The sequence below is a fragment of the Centroberyx gerrardi genome, chromosome 5, assembly GCF_048128805.1.
Source record: "Centroberyx gerrardi isolate f3 chromosome 5, fCenGer3.hap1.cur.20231027, whole genome shotgun sequence".
In the NCBI taxonomy this organism is placed as follows: Eukaryota; Metazoa; Chordata; class Actinopteri; order Beryciformes; family Berycidae; genus Centroberyx; species Centroberyx gerrardi.
The window spans coordinates 36,698,488-36,720,098 of NC_136001.1; the positions used below are offsets into that span (position 1 = coordinate 36,698,488).

At 44.2% G+C, this 21,611-nt stretch overlaps 1 protein-coding gene across 1 annotated transcript; it reads right to left on the reverse strand.

Moving 5' to 3' along the window:
- Window positions 1-387: 387 nt before the first annotated feature.
- Window positions 388-17,061, reverse strand: LOC139911833 (MKRN2 opposite strand protein-like). The gene is made up of 5 exons (XM_071899435.2): window positions 17,002-17,061; window positions 14,306-14,946; window positions 13,376-13,425; window positions 12,914-13,082; window positions 388-1,268 (listed from the first exon to the last, which is right to left on the reverse strand). The coding sequence occupies exons 2-5, from the start codon at window positions 14,506-14,508 to the stop codon at window positions 1,031-1,033; spliced, it is 660 nt and encodes a 219-aa protein (XP_071755536.1). The 5' UTR covers window positions 14,509-14,946; window positions 17,002-17,061; the 3' UTR covers window positions 388-1,030.
- Between the last annotated feature and the right edge of the window lie 4,550 nt (window positions 17,062-21,611).

Genomic DNA, 21,611 nt, shown 5'->3' on the forward strand with positions numbered 1-21,611 from the left:
ATCAGTCTGACCAATCACAGCAGCTCAGCCAGAGCGATGAGCCGATCGGGTGGAATGGAAACCTCTGAATGAAACTTCCTGGTATTATTTGGACCTGAGGTTGTTCAGAACATTCATTACTGTTCGTTTTCCTGCAGCCTCCTGCTGTCCTGCAGCTCGAGACTTTAAATCATCAGCAGGCTGGATATTAACAGAACAGTCAAGAACACAGGCCGTGTCAGCCTGTACATATAATAACAGCACATAACGTCATGATGTCACTACATATAATAATGTCACTACATATAATAATGTCACTACACATAATAATGTCACTACATATAATAATGTCACTACACATAATAATGTCACTACACATAATAATGTCACTACACATAATAATGTCACTACACATAATAATGTCACTACACATAATAATGTCACTACACATAATAATGTCACTACATATAATAATGTCACTAAATATACGGTCAGAATATATAATGACAATATTGATAATAATGGCGTACATATGATGACAATACAAATAATAATATCAGTCCATATATCATGAGTAGATGTAATAGTAGTGTATAGTTTCTTAGTTCATGTGACAGTAAATATATTAGTATTTTATACTATATAAAGTATAATAGTATATAGCAACACCAGTGCAGATGGTTTACAAGAAAATAAAACCATTATCAGCCTCCTGTCTGTCTGTCTGTCTGTCTGTCTGCCTGTCTGCCTGTCTGTCTGTCTGTCTGTCTGTCTGTCTGTCTGTCTGCTTGAGATGTGCCATTTCTGTCATCTCCTGTTTATCTGTCTGTCCTCCTGTCTGTCCTCCTCCTCCTGTCTGTCCTCCTGTCTGTCTCTCCTCCTCCTCAGGCCTCCTGTCTGTCTCTCCTCCTCCTCAGGCCTCCTGTCTGTCCTCCTGTCTGTCTCTCCTCCTCCTCAGGCCTCCTGTCTGTCCTCCTGTCTGTCTCTCCTCCTCAGGCCTACTGTCTGTCCTCCTGTCTGTCCTCCTCTTCCTGTCTGTCTCTCCTCCTCCTCAGGCCTCCTGTCTGTCCTCCTCCTCCTGTCTGTCCTCCTGTCTGTCCACCATGTAGTGTTGTTTCTGCCTGATGTGCTGACACAGTGTGTTGTACTTGCAGACTCTCTTGAGTCTGGGCAGGATGAAGTTCTGAGTCAGCTGCTCTCTGCTCAGGCTGCTGCGGCCTTCAGTCGCCAAGACCCCGTTCAGGAACTGGACACAGAAACTGAAGCAGTTGTGGCTCTCCTCATCGAACCTGGAGACAGGCAGACAGACAGGCAGACAGACAGGCAGGCGGGCAGACAGGCAGACAGACAGACAGGCAGGCGGGCAGACAGACAGACAGACAGGCAGACAGACAGGCAGGCAGACAGACAGACAGACAGACGGGCAGACAGACAGACAGACAGGCAGGCAGACAGACAGGCAGACAGGCAGGCAGACAGACAGACAGACAGACGGGCAGACAGGCAGGCAGACAGGCAGACAGACAGACAGACAGACAGACAGACAGACGGGCAGGCAGGCAGACAGACAGGCAGGCGGGCAGACAGAGTGTCATTCGGGGCAGGTGCAGTCAGGTGTGGCTCTGACCTCCTGCAGTATTTAAGTCCAGTTAACGGTTTACTTCTCTCTTGGCAGTGAGACTGCGGAGGAAAAGTCTAATGAGCTGAACTGGCTGAACTAGTTTCTGTTGGAGCAGTTACAGACGGTGTGTTTTCTGTTCAACAGAACAACATGGCCAGAGGCTCTGGATGACCGAGCCAAGCGGTCTAGTCTAGTCTAGTCTAGTCATATCAGGAAGTCTAGTCATGTCAGTAAGACATATAAACAAGGTCTATCTTAGCGGATGTTGGATAATTCTCCCATTGGCTCTGGCAGTTTTTGGTCGGCTCCCTCTCCTTCCGCTCTGCTGTGCGTTTCCTCTTTTAAAATCCTCCTACAACGTACAACAACACTGAAGCTAGCCATCCACTTAGCAGCAGACACTACCAAGTTTATGATGGAAACAGATTCTGTTTGGTTTCCTTTTCGGTAAAACTGATGTCAAAGAGGCAACAAACTTCTAAAACTTAGATTTTTTGTGGAGGTTTCTCCATTGCCGACTTGCCTGCACACTACCATCAATACGGCCAGATGACCGTCCTGGAACAGATGGTGCAGGAGCAATTTGTTGATGGTATCCAGCCGGTAATGGCTGACTGGGTCCGGTGCCGCCGTCCCTCCGGCCTCACCCCCAGCAGGCCGAGGACCGCCAAGCTAATCCCCCACTCTCCTCTTTTTACTCCAGGTCCCAAACCCAGCAGCCACTGTGGGACAGGAGCGCTGGTGGTGTTCCCCCTGATGGAGGTAGGCCAGGTGGTTCGGGTCACCGGCTCGCCGATCTCCTCTCCCAGTCCGGTTGGGATGTACAGTATAGTGTTGCTAGTTGCTAACTAGCTAACACATACCGTTACAAACTGTTTCAAACACAACTCCAGTCTGTTGGCTACTAGCCAGACATGTTGTTTTTTAAGTTGTGTCAGTTAAATTTAGCATATAAAACAGCCTCTATCTTCTACTCTACTGACGTGTGGAAGGTGATGCAGCTTCTCTGGTCTCTCTGGTCCTTTTAGTGCAGCAGTTTGATCCAGATCAGGACAACTGGTTGCTTCCCATAGACAGCTGTTGTAGTTGCTGGTAAACTGGACCCAGGTAAGACGGCGGACGGTTATCCCACGCTTAATGACGTCATGTCCCCTCTAGTGTTATATCTCTATGGTCGTGACACTCATGAGGAAATGACCCAATTGCTGGTTCCTGAGAGCTGCAAGGAAATGCTTCTCCAGGCGGCTTATCAAAACCCACTGGCTGGCCACCTTGGGCAAGACAAAACACTAAATCGACTCATTACCCGAATCTACATGTGTGTAGGTGGTGCGCCGCTTGCTGCGAATGTCAGCTGGTTAACACCCTAGTCACCCAAAAGTGCTGTTGCAGCCACTACCTCTGATAAAGGTCCCCTTCGAAAGAATTTGCATGGACCTTGTCAGGCCACTAGACCGAAGTGCATGGGAATATCACTTTGTATTAGTGGTCTTCCACTATGCAACAAGATGTCCTGAGGCAGTGTCCCTTGTGCAATATCGCTGCAAAAAGTGTTACACAGGCATTATTTCATATCATCTCCTGAGTCAGATTCTGACTCAGGAGATGATATGAAATAATGCCTTGATCATATGCAAAGAGTGTTACACAGGCCACTTCTGGTCTGGTGGAGCAGTTTAACAAAATGCTGAAGACAATGATCCCCAAGTTTGTACACCGTACAAACAGTACCGTACAGCTGTAGTGAAAATTGGGACCGGTGGCTGGACCCTCTGTTATTCACAGTGCGGGAGGTTCCCAGGCCTCCAATGGATTTTCTCCCTTTGAGCTGCTGTTTGGCAGAAAGCCTTGGGGTGTTTTAGACCTGCTTAAAGAAAGGGAGGAAGGTGGTCTGACAGGGGCGGGGCACCTCAGATCTACCACCTCAACCTCTTTAAAAGCCGTGATACTCAGACAGGTGAAGAAATAACCCAATCTGGCTACCACAGTGAATGAGAGATGAGATTGATGAGGTTCCAAAGTCCAACAACCCTTCTTCCGTCTGACGACTGTCTCTCACTGGGCCAGAGAGCGGAGGTAGGTTTGTTTTTTGCTTTCCTGATGTGTTTTTGGCTCCACCAGGACGCACCGAGCTCAAACAGAGACTCCGCCAGGCGTGATGAGCGAACACGCTCAACACAAAGGAAAAGTGTTTCAGGCAGAATTGAAGTCCCACAGTGACTGTTGTAGCCCCATTGTGCTTCTTCTCAAGCCTGATGGTTCTGTATGGTTCTGTGTCAACTACCGCAAGGTGAATTTCCAAGTTTGATGCCTATCCAATGCTGCGGGTCGACGAAGTCCTGGATCAGTTGGACAATGCTCGGTTTTTCACGAGACTGGAAGTATTCTAGTGTTCTACTCTTCTGTTCTATATTTCAGTCAGAAGTGTTCATGTGCCAGGCAGGGTTCCTCGTCTCTCTGTCACAGTGTTCTACTGTGTTACTCTGTCACAGTGTTCTACTGTGTTACTCTGTCACAGTGTTCTACTGTGTTACTCTGTCACTGTGTTCTACTGTGTTACTCTGTCACAGTGTTCTACTGTGTTACTCTGTCACTGTGTTCTACTGTGTTACTCTGTTCTACTGTGTTACTCTGTCACAGTGTTCCACTGTGTTACTCTGTCACAGTGTTCCACTGTATTACTCTGTCACTGTGTTCTACTGTATTACTCTGTCACAGTGTTCCACTGTATTACTCTGTCACTGTGTTCCACTGTGTTACTCTGTCACAGTGTTCCACTGTATTACTCTGTCACTGTGTTCCACTGTATTACTCTGTCACAGTGTTCCACTGTGTTACTCTGTCACAGTGTTCCACTGTATTACTCTGTCACAGTGTTCTACTGTGTTACTCTGTCACAGTGTTCTACTGTATTACTCTGTCACTGTGTTCCACTGTATTTCTCTGTCACAGTGTTCCACTGTGTTACTCTGTCACAGTGTTCCACTGTATTACTCTGTCACTGTGTTCCACTGTGTTACTCTGTCACTGTGTTCCACTGTATTACTCTGTCACTGTGTTCCACTGTGTTACTCTGTCACTGTGTTCCACTGTATTACTCTGTCACAGTGTTCCACTGTATTACTCTGTCACTGTGTTCTACTGTATTTCTCTGTCACTGTTCCACTGTATTTCTGTCACAGTGTTCTACTGTGTTACTCTGTCACAGTGTTCCACTGTATTACTCTGTCACAGTGTTCCACTGTATTTCTCTGTCACTGTTCCACTGTATTTCTGTCACAGTGTTCCACTGTGTTACTCTGTCACAGTGTTCCACTGTATTACTCTGTCACAGTGTTCCACTGTATTTCTCTGTCACTGTTCCACTGTATTTCTGTCACAGTGTTCTACTGTGTTACTCTGTCACAGTGTTCCACTGTATTTCTGTCACAGTGTTCCACTGTGTTACTCTGTCACAGTGTTCCACTGTATTACTCTGTCACTGTGTTCTACTGTATTACTCTGTCACTGTTCCACTGTATTTCTGTCACAGTGTTCTACTGTGTTACTCTGTCACAGTGTTCTACTGTGTTACTCTGTCACTGTGTTCTACTGTGTTACTCTGTTCTACTGTGTTACTCTGTCACAGTGTTCCACTGTGTTACTCTGTCACTGTGTTCTACTGTGTTACTCTGTCACAGTGTTCTACTGTGTTACTCTGTCACTGTGTTCTACTGTGTTACTCTGTTCTACTGTGTTACTCTGTCACAGTGTTCCACTGTGTTACTCTGTCACAGTGTTCCACTGTATTACTCTGTCACTGTGTTCTACTGTATTACTCTGTCACAGTGTTCCACTGTATTACTCTGTCACTGTGTTCCACTGTGTTACTCTGTCACAGTGTTCCACTGTATTACTCTGTCACTGTGTTCCACTGTGTTACTCTGTCACAGTGTTCCACTGTATTACTCTGTCACTGTGTTCTACTGTATTACTCTGTCACAGTGTTCCACTGTATTACTCTGTCACTGTGTTCCACTGTATTACTCTGTCACAGTGTTCCACTGTGTTACTCTGTCACAGTGTTCCACTGTATTACTCTGTCACAGTGTTCTACTGTGTTACTCTGTCACAGTGTTCCACTGTATTTCTCTGTCACAGTGTTCCACTGTGTTACTCTGTCACAGTGTTCCACTGTATTACTCTGTCACTGTGTTCCACTGTGTTACTCTGTCACTGTGTTCCACTGTATTACTCTGTCACAGTGTTCCACTGTGTTACTCTGTCACAGTGTTCCACTGTATTACTCTGTCACTGTGTTCTACTGTATTTCTCTGTCACTGTTCCACTGTATTTCTGTCACAGTGTTCCACTGTGTTACTCTGTCACAGTGTTCCACTGTATTACTCTGTCACAGTGTTCCACTGTATTTCTCTGTCACTGTTCCACTGTATTTCTGTCACAGTGTTCCACTGTGTTACTCTGTCACAGTGTTCCACTGTATTACTCTGTCACAGTGTTCCACTGTATTTCTCTGTCACTGTTCCACTGTATTTCTGTCACAGTGTTCTACTGTGTTACTCTGTCACAGTGTTCCACTGTATTTCTGTCACAGTGTTCCACTGTGTTACTCTGTCACAGTGTTCCACTGTATTACTCTGTCACTGTGTTCTACTGTATTACTCTGTCACTGTTCCACTGTATTTCTGTCACAGTGTTCTACTGTGTTACTCTGTCACAGTGTTCCACTGTATTACTCTGTCACTGTGTTCTACTGTATTACTCTGTCACTGTTCCACTGTATTTCTGTCACAGTGTTCCACTGTGTTACTCTGTCACAGTGTTCCACTGTATTACTCTGTCACAGTGTTCTACTGTGTTACTCTGTCACAGTGTTCCACTGTATTTCTGTCACAGTGTTCCACTGTGTTACTCTGTCACAGTGTTCCACTGTATTACTCTGTCACTGTGTTCTACTGTATTACTCTGTCACTGTTCCACTGTATTTCTGTCACAGTGTTCCACTGTATTACTCTGTCACTGTGTTCCACTGTATTTCTCTGTCACTGTGTTCCACTGTTCTCTGCTGTGTCTACAGGTTCTCAGTCAGGTGCAGCGGTACCTGTGCCAGGCCGGGTCCCACATGGGGGCGTCAGAGAAGCGGTCCAGGTACTATGGACCTTGTCAGGCCACTAGACCGAAGTGCATGGGAATATCACTTTGTATTAGTGGTCTTCCACTATGCAACAAGATGTCCTGAGGCAGTGTCCCTTGTGCAATATCGCTGCAAAAAGTGTTACACAGGCATTATTTCATATCATCTCCTGAGTCAGATTCTGACTCAGGAGATGATATGAAATAATGCCTTGATCATATGCAAAGAGTGTTACACAGGCCACTTCTGGTCTGGTGGAGCAGTTTAACAAAATGCTGAAGACAATGATCCCCAAGTTTGTACACCGTACAAACAGTACCGTACAGCTGTAGTGAAAATTGGGACCGGTGGCTGGACCCTCTGTTATTCACAGTGCGGGAGGTTCCCAGGCCTCCAATGGATTTTCTCCCTTTGAGCTGCTGTTTGGCAGAAAGCCTTGGGGTGTTTTGGACCTGCTTAAAGAAAGGGAGGAAGGTGGTCTGACAGGGGCGGGGCACCTCAGATCTACCACCTCAACCTCTTTAAAAGCCGTGATACTCAGACAGGTGAAGAAATAACCCAATCTGGCTACCACAGTGAATGAGAGATGAGATTGATGAGGTTCCAAAGTCCAACAACCCTTCTTCCGTCTGACGACTGTCTCTCACTGGGCCAGAGAGCGGAGGTAGGTTTGTTTTTTGCTTTCCTGATGTGTTTTTGGCTCCACCAGGACGCACCGAGCTCAAACAGAGACTCCGCCAGGCGTGATGAGCGAACACGCTCAACACAAAGGAAAAGTGTTTCAGGCAGAATTGAAGTCCCACAGTGACTGTTGTAGCCCCATTGTGCTTCTTCTCAAGCCTGATGGTTCTGTATGGTTCTGTGTCAACTACCGCAAGGTGAATTTCCAAGTTTGATGCCTATCCAATGCTGCGGGTCGACGAAGTCCTGGATCAGTTGGACAATGCTCGGTTTTTCACGAGACTGGAAGTATTCTAGTGTTCTACTCTTCTGTTCTATATTTCAGTCAGAAGTGTTCATGTGCCAGGCAGGGTTCCTCGTCTCTCTGTCACAGTGTTCTACTGTGTTACTCTGTCACAGTGTTCTACTGTGTTACTCTGTCACTGTGTTCTACTGTGTTACTCTGTCACAGTGTTCTACTGTGTTACTCTGTCACTGTGTTCTACTGTGTTACTCTGTCACTGTGTTCTACTGTGTTACTCTGTTCTACTGTGTTACTCTGTCACAGTGTTCCACTGTGTTACTCTGTCACAGTGTTCCACTGTATTACTCTGTCACTGTGTTCTACTGTATTACTCTGTCACAGTGTTCCACTGTATTACTCTGTCACTGTGTTCCACTGTGTTACTCTGTCACAGTGTTCCACTGTATTACTCTGTCACTGTGTTCCACTGTGTTACTCTGTCACAGTGTTCCACTGTATTACTCTGTCACTGTGTTCTACTGTATTACTCTGTCACAGTGTTCCACTGTATTACTCTGTCACTGTGTTCCACTGTATTACTCTGTCACAGTGTTCCACTGTGTTACTCTGTCACAGTGTTCCACTGTATTACTCTGTCACAGTGTTCTACTGTGTTACTCTGTCACAGTGTTCCACTGTATTTCTCTGTCACAGTGTTCCACTGTGTTACTCTGTCACAGTGTTCCACTGTATTACTCTGTCACTGTGTTCCACTGTGTTACTCTGTCACTGTGTTCCACTGTATTACTCTGTCACAGTGTTCCACTGTGTTACTCTGTCACAGTGTTCCACTGTATTACTCTGTCACTGTGTTCTACTGTATTTCTCTGTCACTGTTCCACTGTATTTCTGTCACAGTGTTCCACTGTGTTACTCTGTCACAGTGTTCCACTGTATTACTCTGTCACAGTGTTCCACTGTATTTCTCTGTCACTGTTCCACTGTATTTCTGTCACAGTGTTCCACTGTGTTACTCTGTCACAGTGTTCCACTGTATTACTCTGTCACAGTGTTCCACTGTATTTCTCTGTCACTGTTCCACTGTATTTCTGTCACAGTGTTCTACTGTGTTACTCTGTCACAGTGTTCCACTGTATTTCTGTCACAGTGTTCCACTGTGTTACTCTGTCACAGTGTTCCACTGTATTACTCTGTCACTGTGTTCTACTGTATTACTCTGTCACTGTTCCACTGTATTTCTGTCACAGTGTTCTACTGTGTTACTCTGTCACAGTGTTCCACTGTATTACTCTGTCACTGTGTTCTACTGTATTACTCTGTCACTGTTCCACTGTATTTCTGTCACAGTGTTCCACTGTGTTACTCTGTCACAGTGTTCCACTGTATTACTCTGTCACAGTGTTCTACTGTGTTACTCTGTCACAGTGTTCCACTGTATTTCTGTCACAGTGTTCCACTGTGTTACTCTGTCACAGTGTTCCACTGTATTACTCTGTCACTGTGTTCTACTGTATTACTCTGTCACTGTTCCACTGTATTTCTGTCACAGTGTTCCACTGTATTACTCTGTCACTGTGTTCCACTGTATTTCTCTGTCACTGTGTTCCACTGTTCTCTGCTGTGTCTACAGGTTCTCAGTCAGGTGCAGCGGTACCTGTGCCAGGCCGGGTCCCACATGGGGGCGTCAGAGAAGCGGTCCAGGTACTATGGACCTTGTCAGGCCACTAGACCGAAGTGCATGGGAATATCACTTTGTATTAGTGGTCTTCCACTATGCAACAAGATGTCCTGAGGCAGTGTCCCTTGTGCAATATCGCTGCAAAAAGTGTTACACAGGCATTATTTCATATCATCTCCTGAGTCAGATTCTGACTCAGGAGATGATATGAAATAATGCCTTGATCATATGCAAAGAGTGTTACACAGGCCACTTCTGGTCTGGTGGAGCAGTTTAACAAAATGCTGAAGACAATGATCCCCAAGTTTGTACACCGTACAAACAGTACCGTACAGCTGTAGTGAAAATTGGGACCGGTGGCTGGACCCTCTGTTATTCACAGTGCGGGAGGTTCCCAGGCCTCCAATGGATTTTCTCCCTTTGAGCTGCTGTTTGGCAGAAAGCCTTGGGGTGTTTTGGACCTGCTTAAAGAAAGGGAGGAAGGTGGTCTGACAGGGGCGGGGCACCTCAGATCTACCACCTCAACCTCTTTAAAAGCCGTGATACTCAGACAGGTGAAGAAATAACCCAATCTGGCTACCACAGTGAATGAGAGATGAGATTGATGAGGTTCCAAAGTCCAACAACCCTTCTTCCGTCTGACGACTGTCTCTCACTGGGCCAGAGAGCGGAGGTAGGTTTGTTTTTTGCTTTCCTGATGTGTTTTTGGCTCCACCAGGACGCACCGAGCTCAAACAGAGACTCCGCCAGGCGTGATGAGCGAACACGCTCAACACAAAGGAAAAGTGTTTCAGGCAGAATTGAAGTCCCACAGTGACTGTTGTAGCCCCATTGTGCTTCTTCTCAAGCCTGATGGTTCTGTATGGTTCTGTGTCAACTACCGCAAGGTGAATTTCCAAGTTTGATGCCTATCCAATGCTGCGGGTCGACGAAGTCCTGGATCAGTTGGACAATGCTCGGTTTTTCACGAGACTGGAAGTATTCTAGTGTTCTACTCTTCTGTTCTATATTTCAGTCAGAAGTGTTCATGTGCCAGGCAGGGTTCCTCGTCTCTCTGTCACAGTGTTCTACTGTGTTACTCTGTCACAGTGTTCTACTGTGTTACTCTGTCACTGTGTTCTACTGTGTTACTCTGTCACAGTGTTCTACTGTGTTACTCTGTCACTGTGTTCTACTGTGTTACTCTGTCACAGTGTTCTACTGTGTTACTCTGTCACTGTGTTCTACTGTGTTACTCTGTTCTACTGTGTTACTCTGTCACAGTGTTCCACTGTGTTACTCTGTCACAGTGTTCCACTGTATTACTCTGTCACTGTGTTCTACTGTATTACTCTGTCACAGTGTTCCACTGTATTACTCTGTCACTGTGTTCCACTGTGTTACTCTGTCACAGTGTTCCACTGTATTACTCTGTCACTGTGTTCCACTGTATTACTCTGTCACAGTGTTCCACTGTGTTACTCTGTCACAGTGTTCCACTGTATTACTCTGTCACAGTGTTCTACTGTGTTACTCTGTCACAGTGTTCTACTGTATTACTCTGTCACTGTGTTCCACTGTATTTCTCTGTCACAGTGTTCCACTGTGTTACTCTGTCACAGTGTTCCACTGTATTACTCTGTCACTGTGTTCCACTGTGTTACTCTGTCACTGTGTTCCACTGTATTACTCTGTCACTGTGTTCCACTGTGTTACTCTGTCACTGTGTTCCACTGTGTTACTCTGTCACTGTGTTCCACTGTATTACTCTGTCACAGTGTTCCACTGTATTACTCTGTCACTGTGTTCTACTGTATTTCTCTGTCACTGTTCCACTGTATTTCTGTCACAGTGTTCTACTGTGTTACTCTGTCACAGTGTTCCACTGTATTACTCTGTCACAGTGTTCCACTGTATTTCTCTGTCACTGTTCCACTGTATTTCTGTCACAGTGTTCCACTGTGTTACTCTGTCACAGTGTTCCACTGTATTACTCTGTCACAGTGTTCCACTGTATTTCTCTGTCACTGTTCCACTGTATTTCTGTCACAGTGTTCTACTGTGTTACTCTGTCACAGTGTTCCACTGTATTTCTGTCACAGTGTTCCACTGTGTTACTCTGTCACAGTGTTCCACTGTATTACTCTGTCACTGTGTTCTACTGTATTACTCTGTCACTGTTCCACTGTATTTATGTCACAGTGTTCTACTGTGTTACTCTGTCACAGTGTTCTACTGTGTTACTCTGTCACTGTGTTCTACTGTGTTACTCTGTTCTACTGTGTTACTCTGTCACAGTGTTCCACTGTATTACTCTGTCACAGTGTTCCACTGTATTACTCTGTCACTGTGTTCTACTGTATTACTCTGTCACAGTGTTCCACTGTATTACTCTGTCACTGTGTTCCACTGTGTTACTCTGTCACAGTGTTCCACTGTATTACTCTGTCACTGTGTTCCACTGTGTTACTCTGTCACAGTGTTCCACTGTATTACTCTGTCACTGTGTTCTACTGTATTACTCTGTCACAGTGTTCCACTGTATTACTCTGTCACTGTGTTCCACTGTATTACTCTGTCACAGTGTTCCACTGTGTTACTCTGTCACAGTGTTCCACTGTATTTCTCTGTCACAGTGTTCCACTGTGTTACTCTGTCACAGTGTTCCACTGTATTACTCTGTCACTGTGTTCCACTGTGTTACTCTGTCACTGTGTTCCACTGTATTACTCTGTCACAGTGTTCCACTGTGTTACTCTGTCACAGTGTTCCACTGTATTACTCTGTCACTGTGTTCTACTGTATTTCTCTGTCACTGTTCCACTGTATTTCTGTCACAGTGTTCCACTGTGTTACTCTGTCACAGTGTTCCACTGTATTACTCTGTCACAGTGTTCCACTGTATTTCTCTGTCACTGTTCCACTGTATTTCTGTCACAGTGTTCCACTGTGTTACTCTGTCACAGTGTTCCACTGTATTACTCTGTCACAGTGTTCCACTGTATTTCTCTGTCACTGTTCCACTGTATTTCTGTCACAGTGTTCTACTGTGTTACTCTGTCACAGTGTTCCACTGTATTTCTGTCACAGTGTTCCACTGTGTTACTCTGTCACAGTGTTCCACTGTATTACTCTGTCACTGTGTTCTACTGTATTACTCTGTCACTGTTCCACTGTATTTCTGTCACAGTGTTCTACTGTGTTACTCTGTCACAGTGTTCCACTGTATTACTCTGTCACTGTGTTCTACTGTATTACTCTGTCACTGTTCCACTGTATTTCTGTCACAGTGTTCCACTGTGTTACTCTGTCACAGTGTTCCACTGTATTACTCTGTCACAGTGTTCTACTGTGTTACTCTGTCACAGTGTTCCACTGTATTTCTGTCACAGTGTTCCACTGTGTTACTCTGTCACAGTGTTCCACTGTATTACTCTGTCACTGTGTTCTACTGTATTACTCTGTCACTGTTCCACTGTATTTCTGTCACAGTGTTCCACTGTATTACTCTGTCACTGTGTTCCACTGTATTTCTCTGTCACTGTGTTCCACTGTTCTCTGCTGTGTCTACAGGTTCTCAGTCAGGTGCAGCGGTACCTGTGCCAGGCCGGGTCCCACATGGGGGCGTCAGAGAAGCGGTCCAGGTACTGGTCCCACTGGGCCAGCAGGTTGAACATGTCGGGTCGCACCAGAGGAACACTGATGCACCGCTCCCATCCAGACTGGTCTCTACGCACACCACACCGGGTGTAGTTATACACCACTCCTGCAGAGACAGACAGGCAGAGAGACAGAAATAGAGAGAGATAGACAGGTAGACAGACAGACAGGTAGAGAGACAGACAGCTTTAAGGTTTTATTCAAGAAAATAACCTAAAATGTTTTATTTATGAAGTTATTGTTGTGCACTAGTTATTCATTTTTATTGAATTGTACTTAGTTCCTCACGCAACACTGTTGATCTAACATTCATACCAATACAGCAGATAAAATTGAAATGAAAACTGAGAGAGACAGACAGAGAGAGAGACGACCGCGACCTTTAACCCCTGACCCTACCTTTGGTGTTGGAGATGCCTGTGTGGAGCTCCGACGTCCCATCAAACACCCTGAAACACCAACAGCAGGACAGACCGGGTCAGACCCAACAAAGCATGTTAAACCAGAGTTCAGTCAGAGGAGGAGGTCAGAGGTCAGAGGTCAGAGGTCAGGTCAGATCTACAGCTATACCAACAAGCTTTTTCAGCTAGCTCTCTGTTTCTAGCCTGGTTGGTAGAGATTTAGACTTTATTAAAGGAACAATCAGTAATATTTTACTGGCATGAGGCACAAAATAACCAGAATATATCAGCAGGTTCACTGTGTTGTTGATCAGTCAGTCGCTCCACTGTTCCCTGCTGAGATTTCAAGCTTTCTACACCAGCGGCCCGGTCTGTTCTCTGTTTTGGTGGAAACTCTCTGCACCCGCCTTGAGTTCAGAACTTCTTTCAGTTTCATTTGTTCAACAGAACGAACCGCAGCGAAGCCTAAAGCCGGACAGAGCTGCTCCGAAACCCGGAGAACCTGCTGCAGCTTTCAGAGGAGGAGGAGCTTAGGACTGAAAAGCCTTCAGGACAGATGTGGAGTCGGTCTGACGTGTCGGACAGGTCAGCAACCTGTGATGTAGCTAACGTTAGCCACACAAGCTACATAGCAAACATTAGCTCCTTTATAATTTGTTCGACCATATTTGATTAAAAAAAAGTGACTAGAAACACTATAGAAAACACTATAGCTGATGTTGTAGTTCCTACAGCTGCGTTCGATACTAAAGAGTCCAGATCACTGATTCCTCCTTTAACTAACAACTAACTCTGCAATGTTCCTCCATGATGGAGACACACAACAACAATTCAGAGTAAATGTTCATCTACCTGTTAGAACTTTACATTAGCAACAGTTTGAGTTGTGTGTGTGTGTGTGTGTGTGTGTGTGTGTGTGTGTGTGTACCTGTGGTGGTTGTCCTCAGCAGGAGCGACCAGCAGGCAGCAGGAGGTCTTGTGGGCGTTGCAGAGGGGGGGGGGCAGGCTGACCGGCGCCTCCTGCAGCCGGCTGCCGCTAAGCTCCGCCCCGCAGCCCGGGCACTGCTGAGGCAGCGAGAAACAGAAGATCTGCTTCTGACAGTGACTGAACCGGATCACACTCTGCTCCATCTCTCCTCCTCTCCTCTCCTCTCCTCTCTCCTTGTCTCCTCTCCTCCTCCTTTTCTCTCCTTCTTTCTTCTTCTCTTCACTCTTTTTGGTTCTCCTGCTCTTGTCTGTTTCCTTCTCCTCACTTTTCTCTTCTCTTTCTTCTCCTCCTCTCTTCTTCTCCTCTCTTCTCCTCCTCTCTTCTTCTCCTCTCTTTCCTCTGGCTGTAGTCTGTTTTGTTTGTGGATGTTTTGTCTCTGATCTTATGTCTCAGCTGGTTGCTAGGCTACAGCCTATCACCTTCCACCTGGCCTCCAGCGCCTAGTGCCAGCCTATCAGATAACAGCGGTGCCGGGCAGCAGCCTATCAGATAACAGCGGTGGCGAGCAGCAGCCTATCAGGTTGCAGGTTTCCTGTGGTGTGTCCTATCAGATAGCAGCTGGTTCAGACGAGTTTGTTTACCTGCAGGCAGAATTTAATCCTGTTAAATATGTTACATGTTAAACTGATATTTATATTTCACATTTTAAAGAACTTCTTTGCCTTTTTGATCAATTTGAAATCATGATGTGTTTTCTGAGGAGATACTGTTAACATGGAACCACATCATTTATAAAAGTATAAAATATAAACTGAATAATGGATTTGTGTACAGGGATGATCCCTCTGCTGAGTCAACATTCAAATTGTATTAATTTCCAACAAGAGCAGCACAAGAATCAGTGATATATACACTATATACTGTATATACAGTACAGTATATATACTGTATATACAGTATACTGTATATATATACACACTACCAGTCAAAAGTTTGGACGCTCCACATTTTTCTTTAAAGACTCAAAACTGTGAAATAACACAAATGGAATTATGCAGCGACCAAAAAAGTGTTAAACAAATCAAAACTATCTTATATTTTAGATTCTTTGCCTTGATGGAAAGGCAAAGGCTTTGGAAAGAAATTCATACATAGGATCAACTTCACTATTTATATTTGACTAAGAAACTCATTTCAAGCCTTTAAGCAGAAGCCTTTAGATCATATATCATATATATATATATATATGTGTGTGTGTGTGTGTGTGTGTGTGTGTATATATATAGATAGATATACTGAACAAAAATATAAACACAACACTTTTTTTTGCTCCCATTTTTCATGAGTTGAAATAAAAGATCTAAGCACTTCTCCTTTGCCAAGATCATCCATCCACCTGACAGGTGTGGCATATCAAGATGCTGATTAAACAGCATGATTATTGCACAGGTGTGCCTTGGGCTGCTCACAATAAAAGGCCGCTCTAAAATGTGCAGTTTTATCACACAACACAACGCCACAGATGTTGTTTTGAGGGAGCGTGCAGTCGGCATGCTGACCGCAGGAACGTCCACCAGAGCTCATGTTGCAGCATGATGATGCACGGCCCGTGTTGCAACGATCTGTACACACTTCCTGGAAGCTGAAAACATCCCAGTTCTTGCACGGCCTGCATACTCACCAGACATGTCACCACTGAGCATGTTCGGGACGCTCTGGATCGGCGTGTACGACAGCGTGTTCCCCTTCCTGCCGATATCCAGCAACTTCTCACAGCCACTGAAGAGGAGCGGACCGACACTCCACAGGCCACAATCAACAACCTGATCAACTCTGTGTGAAGGAGATGTGTCGCACTGCATGAGGCAAGTGGTGCTCACACCAGATACTGACTGGTTTCCAAAAAATGCATATCTGTAGCCCGAGTCATGTGAGATCCATAGTTCAGTGCCTAATAAATGTCTTTTTTCAAGATAAAACTGCACATTTTAGAGCGGCCTTTTATTGTGAGCAGCCCAAGGCACACCTGTGTAATAATCATGCTGTTTAATCAGCATCTTGATATGCCACACCTGTCAGGTGGATGGATTATTGTTCAGTAGATAGATAGATAGATAGATAGATAGAGAGAGACATAATACATATTACATAATAATATATATTACATATAATATAATGTACAGTGTACTGTGTTTTCTTCCACTTGACTCCCTCCCATGTGTGTCAGCCTGGCTCTCAGTCTGTAATGTATTTGACCAGTTAAAGGCACATGGAGCACACACACACACACACACACACACACACACACGTGTGTTTGACAGGTGAGATGGAAAAAGAGTTGACCCAGATAGAGCAGCTGTCTGTCTGCTGTCCTGTTCCTGTTAATGAGAACACTGACTAACACTTGACACACACACACACACACACACACACACACACACACACACACACTTTGAGGTTGTTTGTGTCATTGTGATTTCATTTTCAAAAAGTGATGAATCCATTTTGTAAAAAACACCTGAACCTGAATTTGATCTGATCTGTAAAACAGCAGAGAGTTTCATTTCATCTCCTTGTGTTGTTGTGACTAACCTCCAACAAGCAGGCAGACAGGCAGGCAGGCAGACAGACAGGCAGACAGACAGACAGACAGACAGACAGACAGACAGACAGACAGACAGACAGGTATCTGTTACCTGTGCAGGTACGGTGAATCTGTCTCCATGCTGCAGCTCTGTCACGTCCACCATGTTGACTTTACTGCTGTTATTTTATTGACTGGATTCACTTCCTGTTTCCTGCTCATAACATAATGCCGCCCCCTGCTGCCTGGCAGCTATACTGCAGGATCCCTGCTGGTTGGTGGTATTTGGGTACTGCAGTAATAATAAACTTTAATAATAATAAACTTTTTTTGTATCCCACCTTTCATACATAAAATGCAACTCAAGTGCTTTACTATTTAGCACAAAAAAAAGAAAAGGCATAAAACAGTTTAATAAAAACTGTAAAAACAATAAAACAGTTTACATTGAAAGAAGGATACAGTGCAAACAGTGCAGATAAGTAGTAACAAACATAATATCAATAGTAATAATAATAAGTAGTAATAATAAATAATAGGTTATCTAAAAGTCAACCTGAATAGGTTTTCAGTAGGCTTTTAAAAATGCTGAGAGAGCTGGCAGACACAGCAGGAGGCTCCACATGTTCCTGTGTTCACATGTTCCTGTTTGTTCACATGTTATTATACTGAGGCTCCATATGTTCCTGTGTTCACATGTTGTTATACTGAGGCTCCACATGTTCATGTGTTCATATGTTCCTGTGTGTTCACATGTTCATGTGTTCACATGTTCACATGTTCCTGTTTGTTCACATGTTATTATACTGAGGCTCCATATGTTCCTGTGTTCACATGTTGTTATACTGAGGCTTCACATGTTCCTGTGTTCACATGTTCCTGTTTGTTCACATGTTATTAAACTGAGGCTTCACATGTTCCTGTGGCTTCACATGTTCCTGTGTTCACATGTTCCTGTGGCTTCACATGTTCCTGTGTTCACATGTTCCTGTGGCTTCACATGTTCCTGTGGCTTCACATGTTCCTGTGTTCACATGTTCCTGTGGCTTCACATGTTCCTGTGGCTTCACATGTTCCTGAGGCTTCACATGTTCCTGTGGCTTCACATGTCCCTGTGTTCACATGTTCCTGTGGCTTCACATGTTCCTGTGGCTTCACATGTCCCTGTGTTCACATGTTCCTGTGGCTTCACATGTTCCTGAGGCTTCACATGTTCCTGTGGCTTCACATGTTCCTGTGGCTTCACTTGTTCCTGAGGCTTCACATGTTCCTGTGGCTTCACATGTTCCTGTGTTCACATGTTCCTGTGGCTTCACATGTTCCTGAGGCTTCACATGTTCCTGTGGCTTCACATGTTCCTGTGGCTTCACATGTTCCTGTGGCTTCACATGTTCCTGAGCTTCACATGTTCCTGAGGCTTCACATGTTCCTGTGGCTTCACATGTTCCTGTTTGTTCACATGTTATTATACTGAGGCTTCACATGTTCATGTGTTCACATGTTCCTGTTTGTTCACGTTATTATACTGAGGCTTCACATGTTCCTGTGTTCACATGTTCCTGTTTGTTCACATGTTATTATACTGAGGCTTCACATGTTCCTGTGGCTTCACATGATCCTGAGGCTTCACATATTCCTGTGGCTTCACATGTTCCTGTGGCTTCACATGATCCTGAGGCTTCACATGTTCCTGTGGCTTCACATGTTCCTGTGGCTTCACATGTTCCCGTTTGTTCACATGTTATTAAACTGAGGCTTCACATGTTCCTGTGGCTTCACATGTTCCTGAGGCTTCACATGTTCCTGTGGCTTCACATGTTCCTGAGGCTTCACATGTTCCAGTGGCTTCACATGTTCCTGAGGCTTCACATGTTCCTGTGTTTATATGTTAATATACTGAGGCTTCACATGTTCCCGTTTGTTCACATGTTATTATACTGAGGCTTCACATGTTCCCGTTTGTTCACATGTTATTATACAGAGGCTTCACATGTTCCCGTTTGTTCACATGTTATTATACTGAGGCTTCACATGTTCCTGTGTTCACATGTTATTATACTGAGGCTTCACATGTTCCCGTTTGTTCACATGTTATTAAACTGAGGCTTCACATGTTCCTGTGGCTTCACATGTTCCTGTGGCTTCACATGTTCCTGAGGCTTCACATGTTCCAGTGGCTTCACATGTTATTATACTGAGGCTTCACATGTTTCTGTGTTCACATGTTATTATACAGAGGCTTCACATGTTCCTGTTTGTTCACATGTTATTATACTGAGGCTTCACATGTTCCTGTGTGTTCACATGTTATTAAACTGAGGCTTCACATGTTCCTGTGGCTTCACATGTTCCTGAGGCTTCACATGTTCCTGTGGCTTCACATGTTCCTGAGGCTTCACATGTTCCAGTGGCTTCACATGTTATTATACTGAGGCTTCACATGTTTCTGTGTTCACATGTTATTATACAGAGGCTTCACATGTTCCTGTTTGTTCACATGTTATTATACTGAGGCTTCACATGTTCCTGTGGCCTCACATGTTCCTGTGTGTTCACATTATTATACTGAGGCTTCACATGTTCCTGTGTTCACATGTTATTATACAGAGGCTTCACATGTTCCTGTGTTCACATGTTATTATACAGAGGCTTCACATGTTCCTGTTTGTTCACATGTTATTATACTGAGGCTTCACATGTTCCTGTGTGTTCACATGTTATTATACAGAGGCTTCACATGTTCCTGTTTGTTCACATGTTATTATACTGAGGCTTCACATGTTCCTGTGTGTTCACATTATTATACTGAGGCTTCACATGTTCCTGTGGCCTCACATGTTCCTGTGTGTTCACATGTTATTATACTGAGGCTTCACATGTTCCTGTGTGTTCACATTATTATACTGAGGCTTCACATGTTCTTGTGTGTTCACATGTTATTATACTGAGGCTTCACATGTTCCTGTGTGTTCACATGTTATTATACTGAGGCTTCACATGTTCCTGTGTGTTCACATTATTATACTGAGGCTTCACATGTTCCTGTGTGTTCACATTATTATACTGAGGCTTCACATGTCTGTCACCCGTCTGTCTCTCTACATTGTAGGAACTCTTCATAAATGGGGAAACGCTCCACATTAGATTTCATAATAACACAGAAATAGTAGAACATGTGCTGCTACATTGTAAAAGGTATAATGACGAGAAGTGAGCTATTTATGTTGTTGAAAGAAGCAAAAAAAATGGTGAAAGTAGCTGCACACTCGTAGCTCCAATGCAATAATTTAATGAGACATTAACAAAAACCGAGGTTTCAGCAGCTAGGCTGCCTTCATCAGGGTTGATCTACCAGGACACAAGTTTGACTGAAGTTAAAAGAACTGGTACACAGGTGCAGGCAGTCAGTGTAACCTGACCAATCACAGGAAAGGGAAAAAGTGAACAATAGGTTCAATAGAGAGACCACAACAATATAGTAAGTGATATATAGTCTCAACATTCCAATTCATGTTATACAAAGAGTATCAAGTCAAAGTATAAACCACACATAAGAAAACATCATCACATTAAATGCAGTATACATATAGTACAATAAAAAATAGTAGAAAAATAGTAGAGTGATAGCAAAAATAAGCCAGAATATCATGGAAATACCATTTGAGATCAGCATAGGCTAAACCTGCAAAACCACCACCATCATCATAGGTGTATGTTCTGCAAGCAATGAAACTGTAGAGGAACCGCCTATCAATAAAAATAGAAGCATAAACATTAATAAAGAGACTACAAAAAAGGTCTAAGGTCAAAGTCAACATTAAGACCAAGGGGTGCAAGGGTTTAAGGTTATAGATCCATGCTGCCTCTCGTCTCAATAATAAGGCATCTATGTCCCCCCTCTTCGTGGCACAGAAACCTTTTCAATCCCCACATAACGTAGAGAAGAAACAGGGTGATTGGCTTCTACAGAGTGTGCAGAGACTGGGTGTGTAACATTTTTACATCTAATGGTACTACGATGTTCTGCTATGCGGACTTTAAGTTCACGTTTGGTCTTTCCCACATATGCCTTACCACAAGGGCAGGTAAGTAAATAAATAACACCTCTAGTGGTACATGTAATGATACCTTTTATGGGGATCTTTTTACCAGAATGAGGATGTTTGAAATAATGACATTTGTAGGTGCCATTACACTGGGCACAGGAACTACATCTATAGTTACCATTAGGAATAGGAGCAAGTTTACGTTGTGGAGACACAGAAAGGGGGGGTAAATCAGACATGACCAAATGGTCTCTGAGGTTCTGACCCCAAGAAAACACAACCATAGGGGGTTCAGAAAAGGCTTTGTCTAGAAGTCTGTCTGTCCTAAGAATATGCCAGTGTTTATGTAAAATGCTTTTAAATTGTTCAGCACATTTAGAATAGCAGGTGGAAAAGATAATCCAGGGTTGTCCTTTCTTTTCTGACCATCTATTGAGCAATTCTGACCTCGGCTTTAAATTGATCTTATGAACAGCTTAGTTATTTATCTGAGTGTCATTATAACCCCTTTCTTTGAATTTCCTTTGCATATCAGCCAAACTGCGGTTCAAATCGGAGGTTTTTACAGATTCTTTTCACCCTACAGAACTGGCTGTAGGGTGAACTGTTCTTTAAAGGAAGGTGATGACAGCTATCTGCCCTGAGCAGACTATTGCGATCAGTGGGTTTCTTGTAT

Bases quoted from the DNA above. Each gene is read 5' to 3' on its own strand.
- LOC139911833 (XM_071899435.2), bottom strand. From the start codon at position 14,508: ATGGAGCAGAGTGTGATCCGGTTCAGTCACTGTCAGAAGCAGATCTTC. The intron at 13,083-13,375 runs GTAGGGTCAGGG...CTGTCTCTGCAG, and splicing joins AGGCATCTCCAACACCAAAG to GAGTGGTGTATAACTACACC. The intron at 1,269-12,913 runs GTACCGCTGCAC...GCCTGTCTCCAG, and splicing joins TGGGACCCGGCCTGGCACAG to GTTCGATGAGGAGAGCCACA.